This window comes from Ambystoma mexicanum, chromosome 7p (genome assembly GCF_040938575.1).
Source record: "Ambystoma mexicanum isolate Mex_15411 chromosome 7p, UKY_AmexF1_1, whole genome shotgun sequence".
Classification (NCBI taxonomy): Eukaryota; Metazoa; Chordata; class Amphibia; order Caudata; family Ambystomatidae; genus Ambystoma; species Ambystoma mexicanum.
The window spans coordinates 443935687-443959793 of record NC_090939.1 but is presented as its reverse complement, the minus strand read 5'-3'; the positions used below and the strand labels follow the sequence as shown (position 1 = coordinate 443959793).

Genomic DNA, 24107 nt, shown 5'->3' with positions numbered 1-24107 from the left:
CCTTCACGGAAGAACTCAAAGAGTTCTGAGATGGGCAAGAATTGGTGGAATTAGCAATAGTGATTAGCATGGCTAGTGGCAGGGAATGGGAGAGATTCAATAACTGAACAACTGTGTATCCCTTCTCAAATGTCATCTCCCTTGGAAAAGCATTACAGACGCCCTTATTAATGACAATAGTTTCAGATTAACGGTAGCACTTTCAGTGCAACCTAATAGCCCAAACTATAAACAGTGTGCATATCAGTAAGTGTTCAACCACAAAAAAAAGAATAGCATTCACTTATGGATTTGCATGGCTATGGTAGTTTTAGTTAGAAAGGAAAAATAATTAGAGACCACTTCCTTTACAAAGGATTTATTTTTCTAAGATGTCTTTTTACAAAGCACAAAAGAAACCTTAAAGGTCAGGCACCCATCAAAAATAATAAAATGATCGCATTAAGACAAGTTATGGAAAAGTCATTTTGCATCATCCAAGTACACATTGGGAATAGATCAAATAGTTTTTATACATGTGCTGTATGACCCATTTTTGGCTTCAACTTTATTTAAGGGCTTTTTATGTATAAAATATGTTAAATAAAATCAATATATAATATTCAACAGTTTACTAATCCCAAAACACAGAACAATAAATCCACATTCTTAACCAGAGGGTCGTTGTCTGTTGAAAGCAGCTTCAAATGTTATTTTCCATGTGCCTCACTTTTTCAAGCAGGTACATCTCAATAAAGCTAGTTATTCCCAAACCACAATCGTGGCCCTTCCAACAAAACACTTCCATGTAAGATCATCAGTAACAGTACCCTTGGAAACATAACATATTCAGTATTTTAAAAGAAACAGGTATGAACGTTAGTTAATATTGTAGTTGCAATCTACATTAAAATCTGCTTTACAGAGTCCAATTTTACTTTTAAATTTTAGAATAAAAAAAAGGTTTCACATTATTGTGACAAGATTTTATCTTAAGGTATCGTATTTATGAACCCTATCAAATGAACACCAACATAAGTGCTAATGAAACTATTCCGTTTTGTCGTTGCAGGACAACTATAATGTGGAGGAACTTCTGAAACTAGTGAATGACCTTTATGTGCTGTATTATTCAAAAACATAAAAGAAAAAACAGGGAATAACTTGGAAGGTGATAAGGCATAGACTTACACAAAGGCACAATTGTGTCCCAGAACAAAAAAGGATGAGGCAGTTTGAAGTATGGCTGGGATACAGTATATCCATAATTTCAGCATGGTCAAGAAAATCTAATTTAAAACAGACTAAATTGTGGGAAATCGTTTTTACACATCCTTCGAAGCATCACGCAGTGGCAACATGTAATATGTGGGATAATCCTTTTACAGGCTCTAAAATAGGCACACCATCCAGACCCAAGGGCAGATGCAAAATGAAGAATTTGCAGATGGTGGCCCCGTCTCTTCGCTGCACCTTCATCTGGAGCCAATTCAAGTATGTTAATTTTTAAAAAGGAGTTCATGAAATGTGCCATTTACACTATAAATTAGGCATTCAGATACAATTTCTGTCAATGTTGCAGTTTTAGGCTTTAAACAAATAAAGTATGTTTCAGTTCAATAAACCCATTTTTGCTCAAACACAAACAATAATGTAAGTTTAAAAACACAGATGTATTTTCCAAATACGTTTTCTTAAAAATGAACTGCACATACAATATTCTATGGTCATGTACAAATGATTAGGTGGTGTAATCCAAAAACCAGGAAACAACATGTTTTGATAAAAGTGTACATTGGTTCTTGAAAGTTACTCAAGCAAAGAGATAAAACAAGATTGAACTCAAATTAGTTTTTTTTTTTTAAATCAAGGTTAAAACATCTATCAACAGTTATTTATGTTGAGGAGAAGATGCATTTTCTTGCCAAGTAATATATACTGAAGCATATATTGGTATAGAACTTTACACAATCCCGGAACTGAACCCCAAGTCCATAATAAACATCCAACAAAAAGAGGATCTCTGAAACACATGCACACTGATATTTTACAACCTTGAGAAAAAGAACCTAACAAAATATTTAATATAATTGATTTTTTATTACATGGGTCGATTTCCAAACGAAAAATCGTTAAGAATTGGCAACCAATCATCTTCAACAGATGTCGATTTTTTGTTTACATCCTTGGGAGGCAAAGGGAAATAATCCAAGCTAATGTGTGATTGGAATGATGCGCCGTATATCCAATTCCAATTGTAGTGTCTTTATGTAAAAGGTTCTCCAGTGGAAGGCTTAAAGCAATCAAAGGCATGAATCCACATGCAAATTCAAGTTTTCTCTTCTTACAAAAATATATCAGTTTTTATACAAGTCTTTTTGTTACCCTTTTACTGTAAGCAGCAGCTGAAATGACCATCAGGAGAACGGGAAATACTTCTAATGGTCTAATCTACTCCCAGTGCCTTTAGCTGTCGCTCAATCTCTTCATCCGATATAGTATTAGCTTTTGATGCAGAGGCAGATGGCAAACCTTTGCCAGCTGATGGAGCCTTTGACATCTGGGAAATAAAATATACAAAATAAGGAAACTGTTCGCAATGTTTTCAGACAAAAAAAAATAAATAAATAAATTCTCAAATACAGGAAGCCATATTTACAAAAATGTAAGCAACTTTAACTAGGCGCCACTCGTACAACAAAGAAATACCTTTTTAAATATCTACATTTTACATCTATTCGTATGGCTAAATGTAGTACTGCTAGAGCTTTCAGATGTTATTAATTAGGATTATGGGGCATTTAAATCAATGCTGATGTGATATTAAAGTACATTAATGTAAGCTCAAAATCATTCCATTGCATTTCCTTTTCAAAATGTCTCTACCACAAAGCAAAATCAACCATCTGCACAACATAATACTTAATTCAAACATTGCTAGCAAACAACTGACAAAACACATGTTTTTGATGTACACTGGTCAAAATGGTAACTGGGAAAAAGCATTTCCTTTGGGTATACGTTTTTTTACTGCAGCCTCAACATATTTGCAGTAAAAGGCAGAAGGGATAATATTTATTTATTTTACTTCGAGTCAACAAGCTCAGCCGAATGCTAGAAAACAATACACCTCAGTTATTGTGAGGGTTATGAACAATACATTCATATGTGTAACAAAAGGAAACTGGTTACCCCTCCTTTATACCCCGATTACTAGGTGGGGGGGGGGTATTGTATTCAACCGAACACACTTACTATAAATATCTCAATTTATTAGAATAATCCTTATAGGATTTTGTAAAAAACATAAAGCCACGTGCTTGAACAACATTGAACACAAACATACAGTTAAGTACCCATGGGTTGTGATACTGTGGGGTTAGTACAGTATGTGACTTACATTCTCTTCGGCACATACAACATTACTGATTGTCCACCATTAGGTTCCTTCCCTACTAAATTCACAGTGAAGGACCTCTACAAGACCTGTCCCTGTGTTGAATCACACCAGGACACTGGAAAAACCAGCACACAAGCTATTTGTTCTAGCCTAGGAAAAAGTGAATACATTCATATTAAAGACTTTTTCCAGAGACACGCTGGTATTACTATAGATGCATACCTTTCCAGAGATCTCAATGCCAATTTCATCCAGCACCTGGTTCACAATATCCTGGGTTTCATCTTCATCCTCTGATCCATCAAAAATATCATCCAGTGTGTCGTTTACTAAAAAGAATAAAAAGTCAATGTATTAGGTTTTCTTAAAGACAATTAAAAATGTTACGAAGTAAAGCCATTCGATAATCCTATCAATAACTTCTAAACTAAAACTTGTAATCTCAGTTCAAAAACTAAAAGAAAAATCAACATTTTAAAAATAAAATTGGTTTTCTACTTTATTTCCTTCAAGACACTGATTGTAGCACTAATCTAGGAATGTGGAAACAAAAAGAAGCCACAGATGGTCCGCTTACCCTATAAATACGATTCTCCTCATCATAATATGGCCATTCACAACACACAGATCACAGTTCGGTTTTAGAAAACCGATCACAGCATAGTCAACCCAAATACAGGAATTTCCTTTTTGTTTAAAGCATTTCCCAACTTACTTCATATTGTATTCTCATCTGTCGCTACCTTTTGTTTAAATATCTTCCAGAACAGAATTTGAACAAGATTCCAATATTCCTGCCTGCTCTTTAGTCACATCACAGATCATGCAACAAGTGGTGTACAATATGCATCACTTCATACCCAGTCCACTCAGAAGACCAGTTTGCAAATGTCCAGAGAAGCATATTAATTGCTACAAAGACTCTTGATAGTCCACTCTTATTCACGTAAAGAGAAAGCATTAAACATACTCATCTCTTCTGTCATTTCCATTTTCAGGTTCTCCTTCTGGAAATTCTGCATTGTCTGCATTGTCTTTTGTGGATCCATTTTCTTGTTCACAGCCTGCATGGTCTGATAACATAGAAACAGTAGTGTTGAAGTACAACATTGTGAATATATATATATATATATATATATCTTCATTAGCAAAATATGGTTTTATTGCCAAAAAAGTTCACAGTTCAGCGATTGTAGTCTTTTGTTTGATTGTTAGGATCACACCCCATAGCTGCACGTCGGCAAAGTATTTCTTTTTGAAAGATTTTATGGAAAACCAGTTCCGTTTCTAATTTTCTCATCATTATCCTGCCGCAAATTTGCACACAAGCCTAAATCCAAGGGATTAAGGATGATTCAACAGCTTTTTTTTTTTTAACCATACTTCTGGTTTGCATAAAACAGAGCAAGGTTTCTAGACTTTTCGTCTGTAAATATGCAAACACACATTACTTTTATTCCTTGCATGCCACCAAAACACAGAAAGGCAGTGGACAAAGTCTGCATCATTAACATACAGAATTTGTTGGAGATAAAATCTTCTAAATTCTTCGAGCTAACCTAAAGCAGTTCATGACCATTTCCGATAATGTATTGGGACTAATGAAAAGCAGGACACCTACGATAACTGCAGCCATACGGATAAAGGTATACACGCATTTTGTCGAATGATTTTACATCGTGGGACTTTTCATCGCCAACCCTTTCATCGCCAAAAACGTTTTCTTTTTAAACTTTTTTATGGGGGGGGGCGGTGTTTGGTGGGGTTTGGGGTTTGATTATTTAAGTAAGGGAGGGGGAAATACATTTTTTTTTAAAAAGTAGTTTTTGGCGATGAAAGGATGGCGATGAAAAGTCCCACGATGTAAAATCATTCGGCAAAATAACGTAGAACCGTGACAAACACCTGGGATGGTTCAGTGTAGATCAACATTGGCCTATGGCAGTGGTCTTCAAACCTTTTGGGCCTGGGCCCCCTCTGAGCAAAATGTGGGCAGGCCAGCAACCCCCCCACCCCCAAAATGCCAACTGGATAAGTCCAAATGGCTATGAACTATTGTGCGCTGTTACCACACCCTACACCCATTATAGTGCCTGGGCTATACCACATGCTCCCATCACAGTCTCTGGGCTCCCTCATCCCACTCCTAGCCCCGTCCCTGGGCTCTCCCCACTCCACCACAGACCGTGGGCTTTCCCCACCCTGCTCTCACCAATGTCCCTGCACTCCCCACACCCTGTGGCATCGACTATGCCATGGCTCTCCCCCTCCTGCTCCCACCACTGGTCTCGCCCCACTCTGCTCCCAGCACATTTCCAGGGCCAGTGGCAGCTGGTGAATTTTTTAGGTGGCGGGGCATAAGTATTTCTCCCAGATAGGCCACAGCAACAAGCGTAGTGAGGGAGCCAGTGCCAATAAAAGGGGTATTGGGAGGGGACTGGTTTCTCCCATTGGATTTCTTTTTAAAATAATTGTTTAAAATGTTGCATTTTAGAGCGTACTTTTTAGAAGACAGTGGGTAAAAAGTCAAACAGTTCCCAATTAGCTCTAGGGGCCTAGAGGGCAGGCATGGTATGAAAGATGTCCAGTAAAACATTTTAAAAAACAAATTAAAAAAATACCCCTGTCCACTGGGTTCCACAGCGCCTCAGAAGGAGAGCTGCTTTTGGCAGGTGGGTAGGGGGATTGTGCAACTAATTCATTTAGTAACCCCAACCCCACTCGCAACAATCAACTCCACAGACCAACACACACACACACAGCCCTATATCATTCACACAAGCACCCATCATCATATACACACTCCTAACACAAGCATCCATCACATAAATTAACAAACTTCAGCATCTTGAACAGGAATCGTGAAGCAAGAGTTTCCTGGTTCTGGCACATGCGTGCAGGGTCTGAGTGTGGGTTCTGAACTGCTCTGCTGCAGCATGCTCGGTCTGTATGTGCGAGGAGGAGCAGGAGCTTCCCCTTGCACATAGACATTTTATTTATTTTTTGCATTCATTTCAGCACATAAAACTCAGAGGCATCTTGGTGCTAGTTACAGAAAGCGTGTAGTACATTTAGAGAAGTGCAGGAACAAGCATGTTGGTTACAGACAAGATAGGTGTGTGAATGCAGACTGGCAAAGCCTCACCTCATGGTGCAGGGGGGCTACATCAGGCGTGCATACAGGCATATGGGGCAACATATGTGTGCAAATGCAAAACAGGTAGTTGCAACAGGCCCAAAATTGGTATAGTTGCACAGTATGGCAAAGCCTCCCCCAAGGAGCAGGGGGCTACTTCAGGTGGAAATGCAGGTAATCATGGCGATAATCATGGCGATCAGCATTAATGACAGGTGTGAGTATGGATAAAAGAGATGCCTAGGAGGTGTGTAGTTACATTTACAGTCATTACATGTTCGGTGATTACAGTTTACATAGTTGTAGGACGTGCAGAAATACATGGTTGTAGTATTTAGATGGGAAGTAAGGCGCTTATGGGCATAACAGATGCTTGCAGGGGCACAGTAACCAAGTTCAAATGTCAAATGCTTGCAGGCATAACACTGCATAAATTCAGATAGCAGATTAGGGATGGTTGGTTTCCTATTTGAAAGATAGTAGTAGAGGGTGCCTTTCATAATGCAGCTAGTCCCGCTGGGGTCATAGGCTAGCTTTGCCTGCCAGCTTTGAGTTGGGTGCTGTGTTTCCGCTAGACATTTCCAAATGTGTCGATCCGGCGGCCGAGCCTTGAGAGGGCGCCTCAGCATGAGGCGGACCCCGGATAAAAAAGGCTTCAATGTCTGCAAGCAAAGCTTGCGCTAAAACCGATGCAGCACTTTGCATCTCTAGAAAGGCAGCAAAGGGTGAATGTGCACAGTGGCAGGTGTGCTGGGGAGCCCGTTGATGCAGGTAGGCTCTAGCCTTGTCTAAGGGCCTTCACTGAGGACAACAGTGTAGTAGGTCGGAGCGGGCGAACAATAAAGGAAGGGTGTGCATAGGTGCGCTGTTAAGAGCCTTTCTATGAAAAGGTAATCTGGGATTGACGGTATTTCAGATAGAAATAGTCTTTCACAGCATTTCACGCGTTAGGGGTAGCTTGGAGAAGTTATAAGAAGCTATACGCGATACATCAAAGGCGATTCTACAAATTGAGAGCAAGGGGCCATCTGTGCCCAGACAGCCCCAACCCTGATGCAACATACAGTTCCCCAGCCAGCATTTCCAATGAGCAATGCAAGGCTGGCGAAGCAGGGCGTCCCCAACCTTGCATGGCTCTTTGAGCAAGTGCAGCTCGGGTAGTGAACAGTGTACCTAGGAGCACTGTCAGCTAGAAAAAGAAGCTGAGTGAGTGCTCAGGGTTTCATTGGGCTGGCTCCTCGGCTCCTCCATGATAGATGAGTGGGCCACTCGGTTGATGCCCCCTCACCCATTATGGACGAGCCGCACCTGCCCAGGGCTCACCTAGCCCCACTTTGTCCTTCCTCTAAAATAAAAGAAGACTTTAAAAAAAAAAATATATATATTTTAGGCTGGGGTCTTGTGCCCCCGGGAATTCGGCCGTGTCCCACAGTTTGAATACCTCTGGCCTATGGGCATCAACAGTGGTGAGATTTATCTGGCGTCAACATGTTACATCAAGTTCAAAAATTAAAAAGATGGGAGAGTGAGAAATGACCCACATTTAAGTAGTACTGACGGGATCAGAAGAGGAGGTAAGAAAAAAAAAAAAAAGAGAGGTGATAAAGCAAATTAGGACGGGAGATGCTGCAGGCAAGGGTGCGAGGGCGGTAGGGCTAAAGCAAAGGAGACTAAGGGCAAGAAAGAGTAAAAGGATTGGGGTAGAACATCAAAGACAGTGATAGGGAAAATGAGCATGTAGGGGATAGAGAGGACTCCAGATTAGGAAGAGATGAAAAGAAAAAGGACCTTCACTTATTTTCTTTTCATGCATATATGTCAACCATTTCCATAGTTGTGAACAGGTTGATGGCAAGAAGAACCCAGTTTGGAGCAGCCGCCCTAATGTCAGTCTAGAAAAAGTAGGTACCCCCCCCATGATGGAGGCAATGTATTTTGTTGGCTGAAGACCAACCGCCTCATGTGTCGGTATTAGAAATACGCATCTTTCAGCTGGACTAAAGTGCGGCCATTTTGAAGTGATTGAAATCGCCATTCTGTTTTTAACTTTCGCCTCTTGCTTTTCTGTCAAAACTGTTTTGCTGAAAGCTTATTCTGCTCGACTATTATTTTATTGTTCATGCATAGAGCAAGGCCGCGAGATACTTGTTGAAACAACGCCGGCCACCCAGACAGAAATGCCTCCTCCCTCACAAGTCCTTGGAAGTAAGCAGCAAGGCATTTAATCATTACACAGGTACCAGCCAGTCTCGCTCATGCGGTAGGAACGGTAGAAACAAACAATTAATGGCTTGAATTATGCCCTTCTTTGCGGCCCCCCTTTCTGAGCCCTCGAGAGCGAGTTTACCCCTAGCGCGGGAATAGAGACTAGGAGATAGCGAGGCCTGGAATGTGTCTCTCCCCTGCACACAGCTTGCTTGCAAAAACAGAAGCAATGTGTTCTCTTAAAGAACCTTGCAGGCTCACAAAATTGCAAACTGTTGCTAAAATGAATGTCCGACGGTGTCATACTTGTCACAATTGTCAATCATCGAACCCAGTTCAAAGGAAATGCATTATGGGCGGTATTGAATGCGTCACCGCTGTGTGTAAAATGCTCATTTTGTATATATACTGTTGTAGAATGATTTGCGCTCTTGCGTCCCTCGGGGTCTGGAGACACACGTCGCAGGGCGTGAGACCCAGTTGGCCAACTGAGACTATTTGCTTTGCAATAAACCCTAGCTTTTGGGAATACAACCTCATGTCTTGAGTATCAGTTCGTGTGTGGTGATTGTGCCTTGTTTCCATACGCGAGGGTCCCCTAGGGGCCCCTTCACTAAAACCTAAACCAAGAGCAGTGTGTCCAAGTCCCCTACCTAACTCTGGGGACACTGAGAGGAGGTTACCAAGGGGTCAGATATCTCACCAAATTCACAGAGGAGATCTGGGATGGTATACATAGGGTACCTGGCCACCCTCCCTTGCCCCTGGTTGTGTGCAGGGAGACAGAAACAGGAGAATTCTATAAAAACACTATCCAAAAATTAAAGAATCAGAATATCTCACTGTCAAGACCCAAGTCCCAGGGAAGGAAAACACACATTGATTCAACAGTCAATTTTACACACAATATATTTTCAAGACTCACATTGCTATTGTTGCTAACGATCTCTGAAGAATCCTAAGGACCTCACTGAAACCCTGCCTGAAGTCTCCTCCCAGGTGGCCAGGAAAAGGCAGATGCTGCCTGATCCTGACATTGGGGCTGGTGTACTGCGGGAGGATCCCCTGGGAGGTGCAGGGCCCAGGGTGGTGAGGAGTATTTGTCCTCTGAAAGGAAGTGCCTTCGGGGGTGACAAAAGAGGTAATGGCATATTGTCATTATAATGTCCTTGACCCCCCCATATAACAGCTGTAACCTGGGGTATGACTTCTGTTAAAGCTGAGAAAGCCTCTCTCGGGCTAAACAAGTTCCTTACTCCCAAAACTATGATATAAAAGGATCTAGAGAAAATGCCTTAAATTCAATATCTTCCTCTGTAACAACTAATTCTAACAGTCAATCTTTTAACATGTTTAAGGGAAATACATCTACCCTTAAAAGTAACGCAATCATTAAAAGAGCTACCTTTGTTGAAGGGGGCAAGTCTCATAATCCCCGAAATACTGGGTCGAGGAAGAGGTCTGAAGAGGCATGCGGTTGCAGTAGTCAGGCAATTACGCCTAACAGCCCACACCTGAGAGAACCTGGGAGGCATAAAAGGCCCCCTTAGGTGCAGGCAATTGGATGGAGGGAAAGGAGTTTGTACTGTGACTGGAATGCGAGTTGTAGCAGAAGGAAGAAGGCGCAAGGCTGGCAAACCAAGCAGAAGTGGGAGAACAAGAGGGATGCCGGAACGTGAAGACAGCAGATTTCACCTGCTTGTTCTGAGAGGGTCCTGGTGCAGGAGAGCTGTATTTCCCCATAAGAGCCTGATTGCAGTGATTGCTGTGCAGAGAACATGCTGGAGACCAATGCCAGGGGCAGTCGTCTATCGGTGGGTCTCAGAAGCGAAAGGGGATCCATAAACTTGTGGCCGGACCGGAGGAGACACCTTTGCAGAGGAAAAGTGTGGGTCTATAAGAAGCCAAAAGCAGTAGAATTTGTGGCAGAAGGCGTGGAAGCAGTGCGACCCGCAGAGCAAGTGTTTTAAGAAGCCTGTGAGTGAAGCACAGCGTTCTAATACCTTGCACATGCATTACCAGCAGCAGTATCCTGTTCCCCGTTTACTCGCATAAGATTTAAAGTGAGTAGAAGTTGTTTGTTGGAGCTGAAATAGCCAAACAATGGAAACATAGCACTCTTGTATAACGTGAACGGCATTTTACTTGTGTGAAAGCCAACGCTGCTTAAACCCACTGTTCAATCGTTGAAAGACTGCTAATATCTAAAGCAGTAGTCGCCTACCACCAATTGAGTGGAGCGAATGTTACAAAGACCATTACTGAATACATAACCTTGATAACAGAATGTATGAAACCTTTAACTGTTAATAACTACATTAAGAAGTGGTCCTGTGTGTTTAATTGTGCTTCCCAAAGGAGGACTGAACTCTATCCTTCACTTTCACGGGAATACAATTTCATACCAATCTTTAACCTTTAAAAACGACATCAAAGAGTGGTCATGTGTGCCCAATTGTGATTCCTAAAGAAAGACTGAACTCTCTTCTTTGTTCTAACATGGCATATATCTTTCTAAAGTGTATATAATACGGAAGAAGAGAGCAAGCATTTATCAGGCAAAGAGTCTCCCCAAATTAACTGTGAAATCACACTTTTACAAAGTTAAGGAGCAATCTAACTGTACTGTGAAGTTAATAACAATTAAATTGGCCTAAGATACAAGTGTACAAGCATTACCTGAAGCTAAGAATGGCACCAAGGCTTTTGGGTAATTACTTGGGCTGAGAAGGTTGGTGACGGGAAACTGGCTGCTTGTAAAGACTATTTTGAAGTTGATACAACCTCTAGTGCCAGAGATTGTGGGAGACAGAGGGAAGTGAGTCTTAAAGGCAGGCCCAGGTTGTTATTGTGGCAGACAGACAAGAGCCTGCCCCTTATAAAGAGTTATTCAGAGGAAGAGTGCCTTGCCTACTTGAAGGTGTTGAAGCGCATCTTGTTGAAGCCCACCTAGAAATACAAATCACTGACATTGTCGTAGTAGTCCAAAGTACTGAAGCTGCGGTGGTATATTTGGTTGTCAGTAGATGCAACATTGTAGTAGTCTAAACAAAGTGCAGTACTGAGAGACAAAGGTGAAAGTTCTCAGAGAATCAAGTGAAGTTGTTGAAGTGAAAGCAGCAGCACTGTGAAGTCATCCTGACTGCAAGGAACTCATGGTGGCAACAGTAAAGACACAAGTGATCACAGTTGAAGGTTGTTTGTTGAACTTTATAATGAGCGAGATAAACGCCTAATCTAAACCTATATTGAAGATGGCCGCAAGCTAGGACCATCAAATAAGGCAGTCCTAGTGGCGTCTTGTCATATAAAAAGCACCTATACTAAAATACATATTGCCAATCCAGTAAGTTACAAAAAGAGTGTGGGATAATGTTCACTAGAAAAGAAAGAAATGTTCACAAAATTACAAAATCGGGAAGGTATGGCTGGGTCTCCCTTACCCACATTTTTAGCATGGGATAAGGCAGGACTTCTGAACAGAGCACACTCCTAGCACTCTCCAGCAGGAGGGTCACAATTCCAGTTCAACGATATCAGAACCTTCAGAGGCCAAGTCTCTTCTCTGCAAAGTCTCTTGCCTTTGAAGGCCTGATGGATCAAAAACAAACAAAAGTTCCTTCGATAATCTTGTACCTCGGGCGATTGATCTTCACCCCTTGGATGTCACTCTGCCATGCTCGGATCCTTCTTACAACTTGTGTCTCCTTCCGTCAGATTCACTACGACCTTTCAAATGCAGATTGCAATTTTCAAGAGCTTTAATGTTTTTTTAAAAAGCTTCCCACTGCGGACAACCCTCGGCCGAGTTTGCTCTTGTCTATACAGTTCACTTTGCTTTCTCTTGGCAATGGGTCAGAGACTTTCGAGTGTACAAGGGATTTTATGTGACCCTTGTAGGACCACTCTGACACCTTACGCAGCCCTTTCCTAGGGCCTTCTGGTATTTGCAGTTTCTACGCAGAAGGGGCCAGCAAAAAAGTCCTTCGAATGAGTGCTCCTGCAGCGCTTGACCACTCTACAGCTGGCCCTTCTCTGGGCTGCCCCCAAAAGTTCAAACAAATGCATTCTTTGTTCTCAAGTTCTTGCGTTCATCTAATGTTGCCGCTTGCAACCTTGGGCTCAATAGTATTCTATTCACTATCAGTTTCCTCCAACTCACCGATTGTGTTGGGTCCGCTGGCTTGGCTTGCTTCTGTGGTCAATGATGGTACCACGGTAGGCAGCATGCCTCCCCGCCTGCGTTATCCATGCAGGAGGCACCAATGCACTGTTGACATCGGCCACTCGCCACGTCGGCTGCACTTCCTGGTCTTGTAATTACCTTTTCGGAGGCTTCGTGGTTCTGACTTGAAAAGGGCAAGGGCAGTTCCCTCTTTGTCATCCTTCAGGTCTCGTCACCTTTCTCATACATTTGAACTGCAGGTTTGGTGTAGCCATTTCCTGGTGCGTTCGGCCTTGCTTGTAGTGTTCGCTTGTGCTGTGCCTTTTATCCCTGTGGGGAAGGTAAAGGGCGGTCAGGTGTGTGTTGTCAGTTGCCCGACCGTGCCTGACCCTTGTGTTGGGACAGGTCAGGTAAATGGCTCTGGTGTTAGTCCGTTGTCTGTTACGGTGTAAGAAATTGTTTGTGTTGGAAATAGGGCTTTGGGGTAGAGCTTTAAAATATCCTACAGGGTAGGATGGGGAAAAGGTGTTAGAAGGAAGGGGGCGTCGCGTCTCACCTGTCGGTGTCCCATTTCCACTCCCCGAGGACCCCTCATCTAAGTTATCCTCCCGCACTGGTCCACCCCCAGAAACTGGATCCAATAGCGTGCTAGTCCCCACCTTCAGGTTTCTCACAACAGATAATACCATTGCACATTCCAAACACTGTAACTAAGAAAGTACTACGTATCCCTAGCATTTGTGGATGTTGAATTTCTTTTGAACTGTGGCAAGCCTTCTTGAAGAGTTGATTGTGGTTGGGATTACCATTGGTGCTATTTGCTGGACATGAATGGGGGATATTTCACCAAGGAGAAGCGATTTTCTATAATTGGAACTTTGGTTAACACACCTTTACATTGACTTTGAAACATCAAGTACGGATTTGAGACATTTCTTTCTTTGGTTGAACACTAATAGAATTTATCATGAATCCTGGGGAATGGAAATCACCCAGGACATTAGAAGGTTATTCAGAGACTGAACGTTGGCCATGCTGTGCTGTATTTCTATATGTTATTTGTGTATTTGTTGCTTGGTGTGAGGGCCAGTTATCCTGTGTTAAGAGAGTTTCCCCTTTAGGTTTGGCTAGGCAGAGTAGGGTTAGTGAGGCATTTTGAACATATTTCTTTTATTAATAAAATGGCATGTGTTGAGAAATCAAACAGTTGCCCGCCTCACATTACTGACCCCTCCCATCTCATAATAGTGAATAACCCATTCCAAAGATCTAGAGAGTTTGTCCCTGTGCCCAGGATTCCCATTTGTCAAACAATACTGCTAGTTTGAATTTTTCCAGCAGCACAGGCGCCTTTGGCAAGCGATACAAGATACCAATTTTAAAGAGGACAAGCAGAGGAATTAAAATGACTATTAGAGGATTTGCAAGTATCTGGTTAAAAAAGAATGGGGAAGAAGGGAAGCAATATTCTGACCAAACAGGTAATGGAAAGGGAATTTCAAGATGGTAGACAGGATAGACAAAGGCTTGGTCCGGCCCCTAAAATGCAGAGTAAACTCCAGTGAACCTGTGATGGGCACCCAGTCCCAGCGACTCACAAAAGTGCAGGCCCTCAACAAAGCCGACCCCAAGAGGACAGAGCATAGGGCTATTAAAGTCCACAAGTTCAGTATGGCAGTGGCGGATGTTTGGAGAAAAGTTCAGATAGAGACAGAGCTGGAGGAAAGAGTTCGGAGCATAGGGGTGAGCCTACAAAAGGAGGCTGGAGGAGAGGCTGGTGACAAGTCAAGGAGGAGGTGGTAATTGGTAAAAGAATGTAAATAGTGAAAGTAGTCTTGTATAGCACCCTTCTGCCATTTTTAGTGGTCTTGCTGCACAAGAAGGTTGCAGACCTCAGAAAGTGGTTGGTGGAGGTGAAAGGGAGGTTGGTGGGAAATACCAGGACTTTGGTGGAGGAAACCAGAAGCTTAGCTGGCATCAGAAGGAGGTGGTAGGAGAGAGTAACCATCAGGAGGAGGTTGATGAAGGAGAACAAGAGGTAGGTGAAGAACAACATGAGGTTGGTGGGGAAGCCCAGGAGGCTGGTGGAAGAGAACAAGAAGTGTCAGAAAGACCCCAAGGAGGAGGTTAGTGAGTAGAAGGTGGTTTTGGGACAGGGACTGGAAAACTCTGTAAAAGTAGGTGAGGAGGGTTTGGGGAGATGGTAGGAAGTGAGAGGGGGAGACAGGTCGTCAATGTAAAGAGGAGGATGAAGAACATCAGATGGTAGGGAAGGAGGTTTCATGGAATCAGAATGGTGGTGAAGGGGAAGGAGGTTGCATGGAAGCAGGATGAGTGGCAGCCATGACCTCCACTAGCTAGCCAGCATAGGAAGGTTATGGTGGGCCAGGTTGGCCCCAGTAGGGGACTCAAGGTGGGAAAAGGAACTAGCATCTGGCGTGGAGCGTACAGAAGTATCATAGAAGCAAAGGAGGCGTAGAGACCAACATCCATGAAGGAAGGGATAGCCAGGTCCAGGGAATCCAGCCACTAGGGAAACAGTGGTTCACCTGGACATTGGGCACTTAACCCCTCTACAAGTTAGAGATACTGGGAAAAGGGAAGAACGTGCAAGTGAAGAGGGGCATTGGGACAAACGGTTCGAGTTCACAAAGGAAAGTGATAAGAATTTAGGTAGTGGGACCCCACAAATATGTAACCAAATGCGAATCAGACCTCAGGGGAAAAGTTGTGAGAGACAGGGTGTTAAGTCCAAATACAAGAATGTATTAGAATCTCTGGTCTTTAGCACCCGAGGAAGTGTTTTTTTCCCTCATTTCTTATTGTGGTTCTTCCTGTGGATGGGTGATGTTGATGGGTAGATGGCGATGCATATGGTAGCATAGGCTGATCGTTGATGTGTGGATGTTGGGGCGTAGTGCCAGAGGATAAGGCTATAGATGAAGGTGGATGGTGCGTAATTGGCCAACAGTGTTGAGTGGAACAGGACATGCTATGTCTGTGTGGATGATGGAGATGGTGTTAGGAAGCAGATGAAACTGGTGTTTCTAGGTCATGAGTTAAATGTTCCCTCACGAACACTGCTTTGAAAACAGCCTAGAAAGGAATGTGCACTGCTACGGATAAAAAATATATATATAATGGATATGAGTTGATGTTTTATACAGTGTTTGCCACCCTGCTTCACAGTACTGGTGTTATTAGCCATTTTAAATGGTACTCTATTTTATTAACCCAAGCAGGAAAAATCGATTTGGCCCTACTGGGGATTAAACAAGTGATCTGCAGTGTGAGCATTATTCTTATGGACAATCACCCAAAACACTAATCACCTAACAAACTACTGCATCTTGCCATTTCCAAAACTCTGGACAGCCTTGCCCATGCCATGAAAATCCATATGAAGCCTAACTCCAAGTGCAACTCTTGGTATGACTCTGACCTCGCCGCCCTGAAACGCAAGTGCAGGGTGGCTGAGACGAAGTGGAGGGCTTCGGGTGCACCCTCTCACAAATTGGCCTGCCACCTGCTTTAGAGGGAATACAGACTCTCTATCCTGTCCAAAAAGAGAATCCACATCCAAGTCGGCATCTCTGTGGCCTTTAACAACATGGCCGAACTCTAAAATCTGCAAGAAGCTGGCCAATCCTTTTTGCATTTGCACCACTCCTGTTCCGTCCCAGGTCCTCTGTACGGCCCTGGCTTCTCACTTCACTACTAAAATACAGGACATCCCCGCTCTCCTCTTCCTCTCCCCTCTACTGTCTCTCGGCCCCTCTCTGGCCACCTATCTCCCTCTCACTTCCTTTTCCTCTTAGTCTCTGATAACACCCGACAATGTTTCTAGACAAGTCAGATCTGTCAAAGTGTCATCCAAACAGGTGCTACCCTGCTCCTCCAGAACCATCAAGGATCACATTGACACCCTTGCTCCAGCTTTGGCCGATTTCTGCTATCACTATTTCGCCACTGGTGCTTTCCCCTCCCTCCACAAGCACTTCCTCGTGCACCACCTCCTTAAAAAACCTTCTGCCGATCCTATCTGTCCAGCTAACTATCGCATGATCTCTATCACTCCTTTCATGGGCAAACTCCTGTAAAAGCTGGCCATCTCCCAACTTACTCTCCACATTGAAATCTTTGGCAGAAATTGCTCTGCTGAGCACCCGTGAAGATATGCTCTCCAATTGCGACACCAGCACCCCTTCTGTCCTCATCCTCCTTGACCTTTCATCTGATTTTGACACAGTCAATCACACCAACCTGATTAACCGTCTGTGAGAACCTGGGCATCAGATCAGGCCCTGGAGTGGCTGACCTCTCCTCTTGGACCGACCTTCCCAGGTCCAACTTGGGTCCTTTCTCTCCACCATGTTGTGTTCCCCAGGGCTCTAACCTCTCACCCTGGCTCTTCAATCTCTATGTGGCCCCTTTGGCCCACCTAATCTCTACCTTCTGCTGTCAGTGTTATGCGGATGACATGCAGCTCTCTTTCAGGCTCCCTTACAGCCTCCTCTCCTCTCCGCTCTTGCACATTCCAGACTGCCAATCCGCGATTCAGTATTGGTTGCCTCCAACGATCTCTGCCTTAATGCCAGTAAGACGGAGATCTGTCTCATCGGGACCCCTGCTCCTGCTTTCCCCCTCTCTCTCTGGCCGCCCTCCATGGGCCCTCTTCCGTTGCCTTCCGGCGAGGCCAAAAACCTTGGTGTCATCTTCAACTCCACTCTCTCCTTATCTCCTCACATCACAGAGCTTTCAAAGAAGACCCATTACCAGCTGCACCTCCTCAGAGGTACTCTATCTTTTCCCACTTTCCCCAGAAGCTCATTGTCTCCAGATCCTGGTTCTCTCTAGGTTGGACTACTGCTACAGCCTCTTTCTCAATCTGCCTTCCTCTACTCCCCCCCCCCCTGCACGAGAGTTATCCTTAGCCTCAAGCCCAGGGACTGTATCATTCCAGCCCCGAAACCCCTCCACTGGCTCCCGGTGGCTGCAACGATCAAGTTCAAGACCCTTTGCATCATCCACAAGGCTTTCTGGGGCTGGGCCTGAAATACATTCAACACACTCTTCCTAAATACCTTCCTCCAACTCAGAGGGTCAGATGCTTCTTCAGGCAGAGAGTAGGGGATAGATTACTTTACTCTGCAGGTGCCTCCCCCTGGATCGGTCTCCCTGCCCCTCTGAAACTTGAGCCAGACCACCTGAAGTTCCGGAAGCCGCTCAAGACCTTCCTTTTCTCCTCTGCTTTCTGTCCCTCCACGGCTAACCTACCTCTCTGCTGCCCCGACTGGTTGCTTGGTTACCCTCAGAGTCTCACTGGGTACCGGGCTCCCTTTGACCAGTCTCCCCCGCACTGTCTCCAGGCCTGTCCCGCACTAGGGGCTAAATCTATAACCTCTAAAGTCCCCTGTCTCCTTGCACTTACCCAGAGCCACGCTTCCCTGGCTGTGCTTTCCCCTTCCCTCCCCCCTTGCACTTCCCAGTTCCCTTCCACTGCACTGTGCGTTTCTGCACTTGCACAATCTGAATGACAAGGCCTAGTAAGCTCTTTTCTCTTGTCCTCCCTCTGCAACATCCCTGGCATCGTCGCTCCTAGAAATACGCGTGTACAGGTGTGCTATAAATGACTTATATGATACCTGTCCTGCAAGTGAACATGAACTGTGTAGATGTAGATATATTCCTATGAGAGAGTTGGTTTTTCTACAATACAAAGCTACATGCACATCAGTGAAATAGAAGGCCACCAATCAACCTGGGCTGCATGGCACTCCAACCCAGTTTGGAAACATTTAAAATATTCCCCTTCATAAACACTACTGTGAATGCCTATGCTCTCAGACAGACAACCGCAGGCAAAAAAAAGACTTCTAAGTCATAGCCAACAGGGCTGTACTAGCTGGCAGGGCTGTGTCACCAGGGCATGATTTTCGCTCTCAAAATTCTGCTCTGAATTGGACAGTGTACTAAGGCTGCATGCATGGGCCATGGTAAAAATAAACATTACTGATATTACGTGAAATGTTCGATAGTTCTTGCTACCCTGCTTCGGAGCACACGTGTCAATTATAGCTCTTTTAATTGCACACTTTTATGAACCCTAGAAAGAAAAATGTATTTGGCTCTTCACGTACTGGAACATGTGAGCTGTAGTTTGAGTAAAGAGCTTACCAACCACTTATCACAGTGAGCTGTCCTGCAAAAATGAACATAAGCTGTGTAAATGGCTATTTATGTTCCCATTTCCCGTTACAAAATATGAATGCACACATTACAAGGATGTATTGTTCCACAAACCTGTAGTATTGGACTTCCCTCTCCCTTCCCATGTGTACGAGTGTGTCTGTCTGTGTGATGTCAGCGAGTGATGGAATTAATGTTTGTAGTAGAAGGTTCCTACCATTGGTGTTCCACCAGTGACAGTTAAAAGAGTGACCTGGGTGGTGGGCAGCGGTGGGTCTCACCTTTACATGTACTGGTAATATAAGTACTTACGATCTGAATAAAAGGACTTCATTCATACTAACCTGAATCTCAAGATCTTCATTGCTACAGATCTGAAGCTACGTACTATAGATTGTCACATTTTATTTCCCATATTCTATATTCTTGACATGCATAATGGAATGGTACATCCCCCTTTTTTTTACATGTAAATATTTTGAGTTTGCTTAATGCGATTTTCTAAAATTTTAGAAGGATGCACAGGTGCAACAAATATCGAAAATCAAAGCAGGCAATTTATTGAAAAAACTGATCAAAATGTTTTCCTTTATGGGATCTTCATTACAAGAAATTGAAAAAACAATTTTTCACTTCCAACTTTTGAACAACTGCATTGGTTCTCACCATAGATAGGCTGATCGGATTGGCCCGATCAGTGGCTTGCCAACATTTGGTGAAGAACCATGTACATGTTTGAAGGTTACATGGGAAAGCATCATTGTAGCATTTGTGAATATAAAGTGCTATGCAACTTTAACTATACTGCAGCAGCAGTATAATATATCCTGCATCACAGAGATCCAAGACTAACATAACATTAATTTAATAACTGCTCACTTAGGGGGCGCTGTTGCGCACAACGGGAATGGCCGCCTGATCAGTGCTCTCCGACCCGCGAAATATCCAATATGAAATTAATCCTTCAACCGGGGCCTGCTGTGGGGTGCTGAACACACCGAGATGTGCAATGGGTGTTGGTGCACCTATGTGAAAAATCCTGGATCGATTGATGCCCTGGATGTGGAGCAGCGTCGAGTCCCGTTGTCTGCAGGGCGGAGCAGGGACGCGATCCGATCCCCAGAACCGGAAGATTGCTGCCTCGGGCCGCTGACGCTCTGGCCACTTAGAGCATAGAGTTGGCGGCCTTGAAAAACGCATAGCGAAGCTCGGAGGGGGCAGCAGTGTGACCCGATCCGGATAGACTGGTCCCCCCCCACCCTCATCCGTTCCCAACCAAACGAGGAGTGACCGGATTGATGCTGTGACCGCCCGGGGAGACGGCCATCCTGACGCGGCCTTGAGGCGCGCCGCGAGTTGAGGGCTCAGGTGAGGCAGAGACTGCAGCGCGGACCGGGCAGGCTTCACTCGCCCTCTGCCACCCCTCAGCTGCATCTGCCTCCCGGCGCGGACGATTGCTGCGGGCCCTGTTCCAACGGGCAGGGCAGTTGCTCATCGGCGGGAACCCCATCGAGAACACAGCGGGAAACAGTTATGCTGGGGGTGGAGGGATACCGGGCTACCCACCGCCCTGTTTAATAGACATCCTAGTGAGGCAGCGGGAAGTCGCCCTGATGTATCCTGTTGTGACGGCTAACCCTAAGACCGTGGGATGCCGAGGTCTCCGTGGGTGATACGGGAGGGCCTTGCTGAGTGGCCCTACAGCATAGTGAACGGCAAAATCTGGAAGTGGCCACAACTGCACTGAATGATGCTGCGCTGAACGCTGCTTGAGTGTCGGAGCCTACAAGTGAGGGTATTCCAGGCTGCGGTGCCGGACTGAATAGTTGTGGATACTACACTTCTCCATTAATTGCCGGTCACACGGTTGGCACATAACTGTAAGGCCTACATACTCTGTACCCAGTAACGTGGGAGAACAACCCATTGGCAAAGGCGGGCGGAGGGAACGCCCTGGCGTTGAGACATTACTTGCACTGGGCTTGTCCTGGTGGTGCTTCGTGGTACGGAATAATCTCATCCCTTAGAAGCCCAAACTGACCTACGGCGGCAAATATCCGCTGGAGCGCCCAGCGAATCTAGGATCATGGGGAACACAAGGAAACAAGACAAGATGGCGGAAGGAGCAAGCACCAAGAAGAAGGGGCCGTTGGACTCGTACACAAGCAGTCAGGCGAGAAGTAGTGAGTCTGACCCATCAACAGCAACTAGCAACGTGCCCGACACAGAGAGTGGAGACAAAGTCGAGTACCTGACCAACTTAGTTCAGAATGGTTTCCTAGCACTGAACATGAAGCTGGATGATATTGTAACAACTATTGGAAAACTGAAGACCAAAGTCGACAAACATGACAAAAGGTTGACTGAGGCAGAGAATAGAATTGAGAATACCGAAGACACAGTGACCCGTCACGACCAGGACATTGTCCAGCTCAAAGAGAGCCTGAATAAATTACAGAACAAGTGCAAGGATTTGGAATCGTGCTCGAGGAGAAAAAATGTGCGTATTGTAGGTGTTCCAGAGTCATTTGGCAAAGATAACATGGAAATACAAGTGGAAACACTCCGCAAAACCCTGTTTGGAGCAAACAGAACACTTCCTTATTGAACGAGCACACCGCACACTGGCTCCGGTTCCGAGACCTGGGCACCGCCTCACACAATCGTGGCGAGAATGCTCAATTATAGGGATAGAGACATGATCCTTCGGATGGCAAGGGAACTTGGGACATTGCACTATGAAGAGAGTCGCATACACATTTACCCGGATTTTGCTACTGGGGTTCAGGCAAGTCGAAGATCCTACGAACCAGTCAAAAAACTACTAAGACCACGACAGGTTCCATATGCTCTTATATTCCCAGCCAAGTTACGTATCCAGTATGGAGGAAGGGCAAACTTCTTTGAAACTCCTGCTGCGGCCCTGCCCTACGTGGAGTCCACCATTCCGCTGCCCCCCCAGGGGCCGCGGGCCTGATCAGAAGGGAAGACACTCACCTGCAGTAGAGGACTAAAAATTTGACAGGGCAAATTCGTCCTAAATATGTAACCTTGAGGTTTCGGGGTGTTTTGGCCCCCACTGGGGTTCTGAGTAATGTTCAGTGGGCTGTGAGCCCGATCGGGTAGCCTAGTGACGGCAACATAGCACCCTCAGGAATGTTCCTAACAGTTATTAGGGTCCATCGTCAAGTTGGGGCAGATGATGTGGGTGGTGGGGGGAATAAGGGAAGGGGAAATGTTCCACACCATTGCAACCACCTAGATGAGTTTGAGTCCGGGGGGGGAAAAATGCATTGTGGGAAATTGGGAGTTAATTGAAATATGGTCTTGCAGATACTGCTGCCACCCAATTGTTGGTTACTTGTACATTTATGGTCGCTACGGCGCAGCACATTGTGTATGTATAAAGAACGTGCGACGGGTTGAAGATAAAACTAATGTCATGGAATGTCCGGGGCCTAAACAACCCAATGAAGGCTAGGAAGGTTGGTAATTATGTAACCAGACACGGGCCTCGCATTCTAATGTTGCAAGAAACACATGCACAGGGCGCGATCAACGAGAAACTACTGGTGAAATGGGGCAAACTGTGCTATTATATGGACTATTCGTCACAGTCCAGAGGGGTCTGTACTCTTATACACGACTCGCTGGGCTTTGTGGCCAAGGGCCATTTAGCGGATCCAATGGGTAGGTATGTATTTGTTTGGGGGGGAAATAGCAGGGAAACAAATAACCCTGATGAACACTTATGGTCCCAAACTAGACAACCCCGATTTCTACTTGCATATGTTCGAGATCCTCACTAAACATGATGCAACTAATGTATTACGGGGAGGGGATTTTAACGTGGTGTTAGACCAGACCCTGGATAGATCCGCCAAGGTAACTAGGGTGCCCTCTAGGGCGGCATCAACCTTAAAGCAAATCACCCCACAACTGTCCCTGCTGGATGCATGGAGAGTGCTTCACCCAACTGGCAAGCGGTATACGTTTTACTCTTCAGTGCATGATAGTGAGTCACGTATAGACTATTGGTTTATATCTTCAGACATGGTACACGCCCTACAGAGTTGCGAAATCCTCCCTCGCACACTATCTGACCACTCCCCAGTGACATTGGAGATTAGCCTGAGAGATCGACACGTAGATGGAGAATGCCCAGAGATATTCTGAAAGATCCGAATGTCGCTGAAACCTTACATGTTGAAATTGCTAATTTTTTCATGGATAACATTGGGTCTGTGAAACATATATCATCAGTGTGGAAAGCCTTTAAAGTCTGGGCGAGAGGGGCTCTGATCTCCAAAACCACCGGTCTCCTGAGAACTGTGCACCGTGAACTGGAGGGGGTGGAGAGGGAAATAAATGCACTGGAAGAAACCTACAGTCACACGCATAACGGGGATACCCTGGCTGAAATACACAAATCTTAGAGATTTTGATAGACGAGCTGTAAGGGAAATACAATATATAGCAGCCCCTACCCGGGCTCGCAGATAGGGAGAGGGAAATAAAGCAGGGAATACGTTGGCTAATTTGGTTAAACAGGAAAAGCATGCGACCCCGATTACAGCGATACAAACGGCAAATAACGAGATAATAACGAATGAACAGGGAATTAATGATGAATTTGGAACTTTTACAAAAATCTCTATGCGAACAGGGATAGGAAATCCCCTGATGAGATCAAAAAACTACCTCGCCACACTAAATCTCCCTAAACTCTCAGAGGAAAGTAAATTAATGTTGGAGAAACCTGTAACGGCAGAGGAGCTCACTGAGGCAATCAAAGGGCTCACGTCTGGTAAAGCACCGGGCTCGGATGGGTTGGGTTCCGAATTTTATAAGGAGTTTCAGGAGGAATTGGTCCCTGTGCTGCTGGAGGTGTGGGGGGAGGCCCTGGGAAACCGAATACTGCCCACAACAATGCATGAGGCTATAATCACTGTGTTGCCCAAGCCTCGACGTCCGCCACAAGATATGTCATCTACTAGGCCCCTGTCCCTGATAAATGTGGATGCTAAGATCTT

At 44.7% G+C, this 24107-nt stretch overlaps 1 protein-coding gene across 2 annotated transcripts in view; it reads right to left on the bottom strand.

Moving 5' to 3' along the window:
- Positions 1-342: 342 nt before the first annotated feature.
- CHMP2B (charged multivesicular body protein 2B) overlaps positions 343-24107 on the bottom strand; it is a 120857-nt gene continuing 97092 nt past the window's right edge. Inside the window, exons 4-6 of one of the 2 annotated variants that reach the window (XM_069636454.1) lie at positions 4350-4452; positions 3602-3708; positions 343-2539 (exon numbers count right to left, since the gene is read on the bottom strand). In XM_069636454.1, coding sequence (XP_069492555.1) covers positions 2426-2539; positions 3602-3708; positions 4350-4452 — 324 coding nt within the window. In that variant the 3' untranslated portion in view covers positions 343-2425. The remainder of the gene's footprint in view (positions 2540-3601; positions 3709-4349; positions 4453-24107) is intronic. The other variant, XM_069636453.1, reaches the window with a different exon arrangement.